This window comes from Citrus clementina, unplaced genomic scaffold, assembly GCF_000493195.1.
Source record: "Citrus clementina cultivar Clemenules unplaced genomic scaffold, Citrus_clementina_v1.0 scaffold_6, whole genome shotgun sequence".
Lineage (NCBI taxonomy): Eukaryota > Viridiplantae > Streptophyta > Magnoliopsida > Sapindales > Rutaceae > Citrus > Citrus x clementina.
In genome coordinates, this window is record NW_006262139.1 from 12,618,365 (window position 1) to 12,631,030 (window position 12,666).

General features: G+C 37.7%; 1 protein-coding gene across 1 annotated transcript in view; it reads left to right on the forward strand.

Annotated features, from left to right (window-relative positions):
- Nucleotides 1-9,618: 9,618 nt before the first annotated feature.
- The window catches only part of LOC18039897 (phosphatidate phosphatase PAH1), a 6,648-nt gene continuing 3,600 nt past the window's right edge, over nt 9,619-12,666 (forward strand). The window contains 6 exon segments of the mRNA XM_006428919.2: nt 9,619-10,001; nt 10,302-11,958; nt 12,058-12,371; nt 12,373-12,546; nt 12,548-12,616; nt 12,618-12,651. Of these exon segments, the coding sequence (XP_006428982.2) occupies nt 10,461-11,958; nt 12,058-12,371; nt 12,373-12,546; nt 12,548-12,616; nt 12,618-12,651 (2,089 nt within the window). The 5' untranslated portion in view covers nt 9,619-10,001; nt 10,302-10,460.

Here is a 12,666-nt window from a genome sequence, read left to right on the forward strand (position 1 = left end):
AAGAGCAACACTGGATGATCAAGATTACTGCCAGTGGTTATGAATAAATATTATTAAAACCTCAATAGCTCATTTCTATCTATTGAGTATTAGCTCACTCCTACTTTTTAGGTCTTAGATACTGACAGCTTGGAGTAAATGAGAGTGATGTGCTTTGTTTGTAACGGTAGGCTTATAGCTCATGAGGGGATGTCTGTGTAGATTAAATTTGTATATGTTGTGGTTGATTGGTGCAATGTATTTTTTTGGTTTATAGCTAATGGGTGCATAAGGCCCAATGCGAGTATAGCGACATTGATTTATATCTTATGGGTGGTGTTTAAATATTTAATTGTAAAGCTTAAAGATTAGTTTGCTTGTAGGAGGAAGTCTTAAACATTTAATTTCCTATTAAAATATTCTTGATTCTCACGTGCCCGAGAGTTGAGGCATGACGGAACATTAATCTTTGACTTTTTAAGTTAGAGAATAGGGGATTTAAATTGTTTTCTAAAAGTAATTTATCTCTCCCGCAATTGTCTTGCCCTCTGGCAAGTTTTGTTTTGTCTTGTCCTACTGACAAGTTTGCTTGGTATACTTTAAGGATTGGTTTAAGTTTTTTCTTTTTATTTGTTTGGGGAGGGGTCATTCTGTTTACTACATGTAATATGGCATCCAACAGCAATTCAATGATGCCTGAGATGACTGCTGCATATGATTCGTTATCCATCGGAGAGGACGAGGAGGATGGCCTTGTCTTCCAAAGTAATGATATGGCAACGGGGCAGGAAGGATTGAATGATGTTAGATTCTGTTTGGTGGGGCGGTTCTTAACTGATAAGGTGATTAATTTTCCAGCAATGAAGAATACAATGGCAGCATTATGGCGGCCAGAGAAGGGAGTATGTATTAAAGATTTATCATCCACCTTTTTCTTATTTTAATTTTTTCATGAGATTGATCTAAAACGTGTCATTGATTCGGGACCGTGGACGTTCGATCAACATATTATAATTCTACAGAGGTTGAGGGAGAATGATCAACCACATAGGGTCCCTTTATTTCATATTTTGTTTTGGATTCAAGTGTATAACTTACCTATTGGATTCCAATCGGAGAAGGTGTTGACAAACATTGGTAACTACATTGGTGAGTTCCAATCTTCAGATCCTAACAATCTCATGGGAGTATGGAGGAATTTTATGCTCATAAGAGTCTCAATAGATGTCAGGAAGCCATTAAAGAAAAGATTGCGTCTGAAGAATGAGGGGGGGGGAGTGGTTTTGGGTTGACTTTAAATATGAAAGGTTGAATGTTTTTTGTTTTATTTGTGGGCTGTTTGGGCACACCGAAAAATTATGTCCGAAGCTGTATGATTGTGAGGCTACTAATATGGTTAGGCTATATGGACCAGAGATGAAGGCTCCAACTCGTCGGAATGCAATGACCTCCGGTGAACGGCGGCTACGTTCAGTACCTCCGAACAAAGGTGGGTTCACTTTTGGTATGCCCACGGAATTCGTAAGTGGAGCCGAGATTAATGATACAAATGCCACAAAATCGGGAGTTACCACTAATAGGAAAATGCCTAACAATTTTGGAAGGGATGGGCATGAGCATATGGAAAATATGGAGATATCAAAGGCATTGGCAGTTGTCAAAATTCGTGAGAATCAAAGGAATGATAAAGGAAAATGGGTGGATTGGTTTACCAATGAGCTGGATATTGTTCACGTGGCTGATAACTGTAGAGAGAAAAGCATTGTTCTAAAGGAAACTAAAAGGAGACGGGCTGAGATGGTGGTGGATGGGCATGGGCAATCAGAGGGTGATGTGCAATCTATGGTAGTGGATCCAAAAAACGGGCTAGAGGTGGGACCTGGTTTTCAGGCCCACCGAGACTAATAAGTACCTTGAGTTGGAACTGCCGTGGTTTGGGCCAGCCACGGACAGTTTGAATGTTAACAGAACTGGTTCGTAAAAAAAAAATTTCCTTCATATTCCTTATAGAAACGTTATGTAGTAAAAGCAAGCTTGAAAGTATTAAAAGACAGTTGGGCTATGATGGGCTCTTTGTTGTTGAACGTGTGGGCCGAAGTGAAGGACTCGCTCTTCTTTGGCAGGCAACTAGTTCTGTGAGGCTTCTAAAGTATGCTACCAATTTTATAGATGCTGAAATTGAAGTTCAGGAGATAGGAAAGTGGAGACTGACTGGCTTTTATGGCTATCCTGAGTCTAGCAAGAGGCGGGAATCGTGGGATTTGCTCCGTTTACTTTCTTCTTCATCCTCTCTTCCATGTCTATGCATCGGGGATTTTAATGATCTTTTGGCGGCAAATGAGAAGCGGGGTAAAATTGTTCATCCTAATTGGAAGTTTGTGGGTTTCCAAAGAGCTATTGAAGATTGCAATCTGATTGATCTAGGTGTCGAGGGATATCAGTATACTTGGGAGAGGGCTAGGGGAACTGATAGATGGGTTGAAGAACGACTTGACAGAGCCTTTGCTTCTGAGGCGTGGCTGCAGCGTTTCACCAAAGCGAAGGTATATACTTTAGAATCGTCCTGTTCTGATCACCTCCCTATATTTTTGGATCCTAGTCCAGGCCAGTATATTACGAGGAATAGGCGTTTTCGGTTTGAAAATGTTTGGTTGCGGGAGGTGGATTGCAGCGAGGTTATTCGGGAAAGTTGGCATTCTAATCCGGGGCACTCTATCCAAAACAAAATTTTGGCTTGTGGGTCTGCTTTAACGGAGTGGGGGAGTCACCTAGGCCGAAACTTTCGTAAGCGTATTATGGACTGTAAGAACCGAATGGCTTCCTTACGAGGGCGTCGTGATAGAAATGGTGTGGCTGAGTTTACAGAGGCTAGGAATCGTTATAATAAGTTGCTGCATAGTCACGAGGTATTTTGGAAACAGCGAGCAAAATCGCTTTGGCTCAGAGAAGGAGATCAGAACACTCGTTACTTTCATGCCTCGGCTTCAGCACGGAAAAGGCAAAACTCCTTGGGGAATCTTCGCAATGATCAAGGAGAATGGTGCACCAATTCTGATGAGGTGGATGCATTGATAGTTGATTACTTTAAGGGCTTGTTTACAGTTGGAGAGGTCCAAACTGCCGAAGTTCTTCAATGTGTGGCTACAAAGGTTACAAGTGAACATAACTTAATGTTGTTAGCTCCATTTTCAGCCATTGAAGTGAAAGACGCAGTGTTTGGTATGCACCCAGATAAGTCCCCAGGTCCTGATGGGATGAACCCAACCTTCTATCAAAAATTCTGGCATATCGTTGGTGAGGATGTGGTTTTGGCTTGCCTTAAATTTCTTCAGGATGCTTCCTTTCCGGTAGGCTTGAATGATACTTCAATTGTATTAATTTCGAAGAAGCAAAGGCCTGAATTTTTATCGAATATGAGACCCATTGCGTTATGCAATGTTCTTTATAAGATCATTTCTAAAATGTTAGCTAACCGTATGAAATTAGTGCTTGATTTGGTTATTTCAGATTCACAAAGCGCCTTTGTGCCGGGACAAGCTATCACAGATAACATAATCATATCAGCTGAGATTATGCACTTCTTGAAGCGAAAACGACAAGGAAAAAATGGGGTAGCTGCATTGAAAATTGATATGTCTAAGGCGTATGATAGGATCGAGTGGAAGTTTCTTCAAGATATGATGCCTAAGATGGGGTTTGATGCAAAGTGGGTAGCGTTAATGATGCTCTGTGTTTCTACTGTTAGATATCGTGTGCTTCGTGAGGGTAAGGAGCTTGGTCCAATTGTTCCTTGCAGAGGCCTTCGCCAAGGGGATCCTTTATCCCCGTACTTATTTATTCTATGTGTGGATGGATTAAGTTCATTGATTCGAAGGCAAGAGCGCAATGGATTGATTCACGGAGTTAGAATTGCGAGAGGAGCTCCATCGGTGTCTCATCTGTTTTTTTCGGATGATAGTTTCCTGTTCTTTTGGGCAAACGATAATGAAGCTAACTTAATCAAGCATTTGCTGGCAGTATATGGACGAGCTTCTGGCCAAGTAGTTAACTTTAGTAAATCTTCAATCTCATTTAGTGCTAATGTAGTTGAAAGTGTATCTCGGGAGATATGTGCTATTCTTGAGGTTAATTCTACTACAAATCATGGGGCTTACCTTGGGCTGCCATCAGCCATTGGAAGGAAAAAGAAAGAAGTATTTAAATATATTAGAGACAAGTTATGGCAAAGACTTCAAGGGTAGAGTACGAGGATGCTTTCGTGGGCTGGGAAGGAGATTTTGTTAAAGACTGTGGCACTTGCTCTGCCTAATTATGCTATGAGCATTTATTTGCTGCCTAAAGAGCTATGTAGAGAACTAGAAGGGTTGATGAATTCATTCTGGTGGCGTAACAATCACAGTAGTGGGAAAGGAATTAATTGGGTTAAATGGGAATACTTGTGCAACCCAAAGGGGTGTGGTGGACTTGGGTTCAAGCAGCTTCATTTATTTAACATTGCGATGTTAGGAAGACAGATGTGGAAGCTATTAACCTGCCCTGAATCTTTAATGGCGAGAATCCTCAAAGCTCGTTACTATCCGCGAATATCTGTTGTTCGAGCTTCATTGGGGCATAATCCCAGCTATGTATGGCGTTCCATTCTGGCTGCAAAGGAAGTGGTGGTCCAAGGGAGTAGAGTGCAGGTTGGCAGTGGGCATTCGATCTCAATTGGGAAAGATCCTTGGCTTCCAGATCTCCAAGATGGGTGTGTATCTACAAATCTTAACGAGGAGCTAGCTGCAGCTCCTGTCAGCAGCTTAATGATGCCTCACCAAAGGGTTTGGGACTATGATGTTGTTTCGGACATCTTCAACTTAAGAGATAAGGAACTGATTCTGAAGATTCCCCTTAGTTCCCGCCGTGAAGAGGATATGTGGTATTGGATGGCTGATCCCCGGGGATGTTATTCGGTTCGTAGCTGTTATAAGGTATTAAATCCTATCACTCCTGATTCTGGTGCGAATGTGTGGCGGAAACTATGGAATTTGCAGGTGCCGAACAAAGTTAAGAATTTTATTTGGAGAGCTGCACACAATGTGTTACCTACAGCAACCAATTTAATCTCTAAAAGGGTGGATGTTCCCTCTACTTGTTCTGTATGTAATGCCTATGAAAAAACAGTGTTACATTCCTTGGTTGCATGCAGTTTTGCTCAGTCTTGTTGGAATTCTTCATCGGTTGGTTTTGTTGGCTATTGCTCTACTTTTTTGGACTGGCTTGCTCAAGTGTTTATAAGGTGCAGTAAGGAGGAGTGTAATATTGCAATGATGATTTGTTGGCAGATTTAGGTGAATCGAAACAATAAAGTTTGGAATAACACAGCCTGCTCAGTTTGTCAAATTCTCAACTCTACTGGGCAATTTCTCTATCAGTGGCAAACGGCAAAGAGGCAAGTCTTTGATATTAATGATGATACTCACAGGCTGGTTCATGGGGCATTGTGTTGGGAGAAACCTAAGTTTGGTTAGGTAAAGTGCAATGTGGATGCAGCTGTGTTTGCTTCTCAAGGGAAGATTGTGATTGGCTGTGTGATTTGAAATTCACAAGGAGGTTTTTTGGCAGCAAGGTGTGTGGAAGTGGCAGGAAATTTTGGAGCAAGGGAGGCTGAAGCTCTTGGCATAAGAGAGGCTCTTAGTTGGATGAAAGAACTGCAGTTCCCATGTGTTATCATAGAGATGGACTGCCTCCAAGTGTTCCGGGCTTTGGTTGAGGAATTCTCCAGTCCAAATGGATTTGGTTTGATTATTGAAGACTGTCGAGCTTTAGTTAAGTTTATAGGAGAAGTGCAATTCTCATTTGTACGTCGATCTGCGAACTGTGCCGCTCACTCCGTAGCGAGGGCTTCAGGTTCTTTGTCAGGTCTCCAGGAGTGGAATATTGTTCCACCTCTATGGTTGTTAAACAGTTTGTAAGCTTTGATTAATAAAATTTCTTCCTTTCAAAAAAAAAAAGAAGTTAGAGAATAGGGTAATTTAGATTAGGATTCATTTATTATGTTTGAAAAATAATTCGCTAAATAAATGAGTGAATTCAATTCAATTCGTTAAATAATCGAATCAAATTCGAATTTGAAGTTACCGTTTTATTTATTCGTTTAGAATTTGTTTGTAATTTGAAAGATCCAAATTTTATGGTTTTCCTATTTTATTTTTATTAATTATTATTATTTTTATAAACAAATAATAAACAAATTCAGATTCAATTGATTTGTTATTAATTTTTCATAAATAAACTAAACGATTTGTAAACAAATATAAGCTCGATCAATTAATTTAATTTTATACAGTAACAAATTAAATGGATGAAAGAATCAAATCCGGATAAATAAATTGAAATCCTTAAATTTTGACTCATTTTATTTATGAGTGCTGATGTTTGCCCCGGGTCAAACCCCGAACTTGAAAAAACGACACCGTTTTAAGGATCAATTTTTGTTAAGACAGATGAGCTCCTTTCTTCACGCAACGATAGAGATGGCAAAACTCCGGGCCGGGTCCGGGTATTGCCATGACCGGACCCTGCCCGGATGCAACCGGTCCGGGTCCGGGTCCGGGCCGGATTTTAATCCGAGTACCCGGATTTTATATTTTTTAATATTTTATGTGTATATATTTTTTATTTTTTGATAATTTTATAAGTTTTAAATTTATTTCAATAAAATTTGACATGAAAATATAAACTTTAAGTGTTTAAAACTTTATATATATATAATAAATAAGTCAAATAAATATAAAATATTTAAAATAATATATATTTTATAATTTTTTTTAATAAAATCCGGGTTCCGGGTTTATCAAGTGATGCCCAAGACCGACCCGGTTTCATACCCGGTCCGGGTCCAGACCGGGCGGGTATTTTTGCCACCTCTACGCAACGATGCCGTTTTAAGGACTAATCTTTGGCTTTAACTTCATCCAATAAGATAGAAGCAAAGAAAACATGAATGAGGCAAGACAGAAACTTGATGCTTTAATTCAATAAACAAAAACAATAAAAATTAAAAAACAATAATTTTGTGTCTTTTAGTTCCAGCAATGAAGTTCATCATCAACAGTACAGACTCTTTATCTCAAGCACCGGAATTAGTCAAATGTCTTTGGGAAGAAATATCCTCGTCTTGAAACTTATCAGCAAACCTTCAAATTTGGGTTATGAATGAGATGAAGAAGGTCGAAGCATTGCAGTTATGCACAGTCATGCAGAGACTTTCAAACTAATATATTTTTCATTAAGATTTTATTTGTTAAAAATCTTAGCCAGTACAGCACCGCTGCAGTGACGATGGCGACAACAATGGGTTTCTTGTTGAGACCCCTCTGCATATCCACAACCTCCACAATCCTCTCAAAATACCAACTCCGTAAACCCCACCTCACTTCTATCCCCACCCGTCGGCTTTTATTCTCTCACAATTTCTCCTCTCTAGCTCTCACACCCACAACAGTCATTACTAAAGCCTTCGCCCCAACTCTCTGTTCCCCACAACCACTGGACCAACAAGAAGAGCAAGAGCAATAATTGCTCCTCAACTTGTTCTTGAGATTTGAAAACCAATTTAACGGTGCGTTTTTTACAGAAGGCAAACGGTGCGTTTTTAACTTAATAAAACGGTGCGTTTAGTTCAGGGTTTGACCCAAAATTTGACCCGGGGCAAACATCATTTTCCTTTATTTATTCATTTTGCCACCTCTCCGGAGACAATCCAACGTATTATATGCTTGTTATTGTTTTTTTATCATTCTTTTTTACCATGTGCTTGTTCGGAGCTCGGGGGAGTCCTCGAGTGTATCGAAGTAAAAGCAGACGTTTCGTGTGTCGACAAACTTGACAAACATTACTTTACTTGAAACAACTGAAAAATAAAACGTGAAACAGAAAATAAATTTTGTTACGCACACGAACAACACGTGTACGTCACTTATGTCCTTCTCTGATCATTAATGCCTCCCCGTCTTCCACAAATGCCCTTCATTATTATAATAATTACCAACTTTGACCTCTCTTTTCTGGTCTTCTTGCTCCGTTGAAGTTCCGTCAAGAAAAATTTTGGGGAAAAAAGCAATTCAATCGAGAAAGATTACTTTGTATATTTAATTTAGAGTTATCCCGGAATATTCGAGATATGGTGGGTCACGTTTGGACAAGGGCCACCCGAAATTAACCGACCCTCCAAGAAATTGAGCTAAATTAAACTATAATGCATAATTATATTAAAAAAATAATGCATTATAATTTTGACTTTTCTTTTACAATGGGTTTCTATGGCATATTCTAAAGGATTACTCATTTAAAAGAAAGATAATCTAATATTTTAAATTAAAAAAATCATGTGATCAGTGTGGTGATAGATAAAATTATTCCAAAACTTGTAAAAAGAATTCGGTGTGCATGTGATTAATAATTGAATATTACAGAATCAATGGATTCATCATATCATTGAAATTTTTTAAAAGTAATAATATGTTTATAAAGTTTGTATCTCAAATAATATAATATTTTAGTTGTTAGTAAGAAATTATTTTATTGGTGAAAATTTGTCTCATTAATAATAGTATATAAAAAATCAACTATTACTATTATAAATTCTAAATTTTTATTTCAAAAAATTATCTCAAATGATGTGATACTTATTAATCGGTTTATGAGATAATATAATTATTTTACCCGAATTTTGTAAGCAATTATCAATCATTTAAAGAATTATCAATTATTTAATGAATGATACATTATTTGAGATGAAATTAAGAATAAAAAATTTAAGATATTTATCGTTACTCCCAAATATAATGTGATAGTCATTGATTAGTAACCCATCATTTAGGATATAAGTGTGACGCATCCTATAATTTTATCTCAAAAATTATCTAGAACGAGATTCTATTCATCAATTGAAAGGTAAAATAATGCAATTAATTCATTTTAATATTATAAATAATTATTAATTACTTAATGAATGACACATCATATATTATATCATTTGAGAGAACATTAAAGATAAAAGTTTTGGGACGTCTATCATTACTCAAAATTTATATCAAGTCCCTTCTTTATACGCAATATCATTACTCATTTTTTGACTCAACTTCCTATCTTTTAAAAAAGTTAATAAAAAAATCATTACTCATTTTTTGAATTATTTAATTTTATTACAAAAGAATCTATTTTTTAACTATTGAAATTACTTCTTTCGAATCGAACCTATTCTTCTAGACAACTTTTATAATTCTACATTTTTAAAGAAACTAATCAAAGATTTAACTAGCTCTCTCACAAAAATTAAAGATTTAAATAAAGGATTTTAAATTAAAAATTAAAAGATTTTAAGCATGGTTAACCGTTTAAAATTATAATCCTAAAATTTTTTCTTTTAAGAAATAGTGGAGGGGGCATTTCGTCATTTTTCTTGTCTTTTATTATTATATTTCTTTTTCCAGTGTTTCTTAGAAGTTTCATTGATTAAATTTTGTTACTTCAAGACAATAATAATGGCACAGAAGCGGTGCTGGCCCGGTTCAGTACACACGTGAGAAATCTAATTTACAAAGAGCCCGCACGTAATTCCAAAAACACCCAGCCATTAAGTCAACAATTACACACCACCTCCGAAGGTATTTCCGTCAATAAACTCAAACCACAGGACTAGTTGTTGAATACTGGCTCAGGATCGCATATATATATTTATTTTGCTAGACTTAAAGAAGCTTTCTGTTTCTGGGCGGTCTACTTGTTATCCAAAGAAAAAAAGTCCAAATTTTGAAGCAGCCAGGAATCTTTAACTGCCCAGAATTTATTTACAAAACATAATATAAAAATATTTTAAAAAATAAAATTAGAAGCCAAAGAATTGAAAATTCAACAAAATTAAAGTACCTTCAAGAAGTCAGAGAGATATACACACAATACGCACACACAATTGCTTCAATTTCTTCAGCTGCTGGTGAGAGATTAGCTGGTTTCATCGTCATTTCCGATTTTTTGAATCTGTAAGTTCAAAACCGCCTTTGAATTTTTCTTTCATTTGTTCAAAGTTTGAACAATTTTTAATTTTGGGCATGCTTCTAGGGATGTGTAAATTTAATTTCTCAATGCAGTTTCTCTTCTCAATCTGTGTTCTGTTTGGTTGCTGAGAAAATGTAAGAAATCTTTGAATCTTATGCCAAAGATATTCTTTTTTCTTGGCAATTGGATGGATTATTGGTGCTGTAAATTACCTCGTGTCGACAGTGATTTCAATTTTGTTTTCTTGTTGCATGTGTATTTATTTTGAGTTTTAAATAATGCAGATACAACTGAATAAGAGGCTTTTGATTATTGGAGGAACTAAAATCTTTTTTGGGATTGTTTGATTGAAAGAAAAATTGGATTGGGAAAAGGTGAACTGGAATAGGGTTTTTTTTATTTGACTAGAATCTGGTCAGGTTGGTTACTGGTAGATTGATGAAATGAATGTGGTGGGCAAAGTTGGGAGCCTAATTTCACAAGGTGTATACTCTGTTGCCACCCCGTTTCATCCCTTTGGTGGAGCTGTTGATGTGATCGTGGTTCAGCAGCAAGATGGATCGTTTCAAAGCACGCCTTGGTATGTTCGGTTTGGTAAATTTCAGGGTGTCCTCAAGGGAGCTGAAAAGGTTGTCCGCATAACTGTTAATGGTGTTGAAGCTAATTTTCATATGTATCTTGATAATTCTGGGGAAGCTTATTTTATAGGAGAGGTTGATTCTGGTAAACGTAATGAGCCAAATGAGAGCGTGGAACTTACAACTGATGATGGTAGTTTTATTGATAGTAATAGTGATAGTAGAAACGCGGTGGAAGTTTGTAGAATAGAACATAGTGTCTCTGATTCTGGGTTGACTCGAATACGAGATGAATGTGACTCCTTAAGTGCAGACAGATTTCAGAGGGCTGAATCTGATGGTGATCGGAGGCTTTATGAATACCAAGATGAGCAATCCTCTCTGGAAGCTTCAGTTGAGATGTCCGATTATGGGTCTAATCGTTATCAGAATTTGGATGGTAAGCCCTATCGGGAAGCTCAGGGCTCAGATTCTGAAGTCATATTGGTGAGTGTGGATGGTCATGTACTTACGGCTCCTGTCTCAGCATCAGAACAGACTACTGAGAATGTACAACTAAGTACTCCCCAGTTTCATTTGGGACCAGGTGAAGGAGCTGAATTTTGTGAGGACAATGGGGAGTTCAGTTCAAGTGATAATGTGTGGGGTGATGATTATATTAGTAAGTTTAATTCTTCTACAGCAAATGTTGAATGTGATAATAACTGCACCACGGATGATGATGACCTGGCTTCTGGCCGTCAGCTGGTTTGTGAAGGAGAGGGGGAACACGTCTGTCAAGATGGCGAAACTCAGAACATTGCAATCAAGGAAGAAGGTCCTCAAACAGGCATTGGTTCTGCTGATATTAAGAGAGAAGATGTTTTTCAAAGCTGTTTGGAACTAACAGCATTAGCCAAGCAGGTAGAGAATTCTCCTGAAAATTCATCTTTGGAAATTCCGGCTTCAGCAGAGAATTCTCCTGAAAGTCATTTATTAGGTAGTAAAACCGAAGATGGTAATAAAACTGAAGATGTTGATGAAACCGAAGATGCATATGTATATAGAAAAGATGATGGGTTAACTCCTACATGCAGTCCTTGCTCTACTAGCAAAAAGAGCTCTCCAGATCTACAGGTTGAACCGGATGTGATTGAGGACGCAGGATTGGATACAGAAAATGTGGTTTTTGACAATGAATCTATTGGTTCTGTTAGTAATGAGACAGAGTGGAAGAGTGAACAAAATGGTACACCAATGGCAGTTGAAGGAATGGGTGACAGTCTGCATAGACCTGTACACAAGGATGACTGCAGTAAAAGTGAGTGTGTGGAACCCCAAGGAACAACTTCAAGTGAAGGAATATTGACTTCTCCAGGCAAAAGTAAAGACCTTATGTGGCTGACTTGAAATCGTGGATCTTGTATCATTGATTGATTCTTACTGATTACTGATTTTCTTTTCATTCATCTTATATCTGTAGGGTTCGAGATCTCACTCTGTGGCAGTGAACTTTGCTCCGGGATGGGCTCAGATGCTGCAGCTGAAGCCTTTGATGCACATCGTATATCTGAAGATGAATTCAAAAGCAATTCTGCATCAATTATTAAGAATGAAAATTTAGTCATCAGATTTAAAGAGAGGTACTTGACATGGGAAAAAGCCGCTCCTATTGTTCTTGGAATGGCTGCATTTGGTTTAGATGTATCTATTGATCCAAAAGATGCAATCCCCGTGGAACAGGAGGATACACAAAAGTCTAAGGACAATGATTCTGGTATTACTTCTACCCCCTCTGGGACGTAGATGGAGGCTTTGGCCTATTCCGTTTAGAAGGGTCAAAACACTTGAGCATACAAGCAGTAATTCATCAAGTGAGGAGGTATTTGTTGATTCTGAAAGTGGTTTGCTGAACTCACAAGAATCCCCAGAATCCACTGTCAAAATTGAGTCTCCTCACAAGCAATTAATTTCGGACCAATGTTCCCACAAGTGAGCAGATAGCATCTTTGAATTTGAAAGATGGTCAGAATATGATAACTTTTCAGTTTTTCTACCCGGGTTCTAGGAACACAACAGGGTTTGCCTTTTC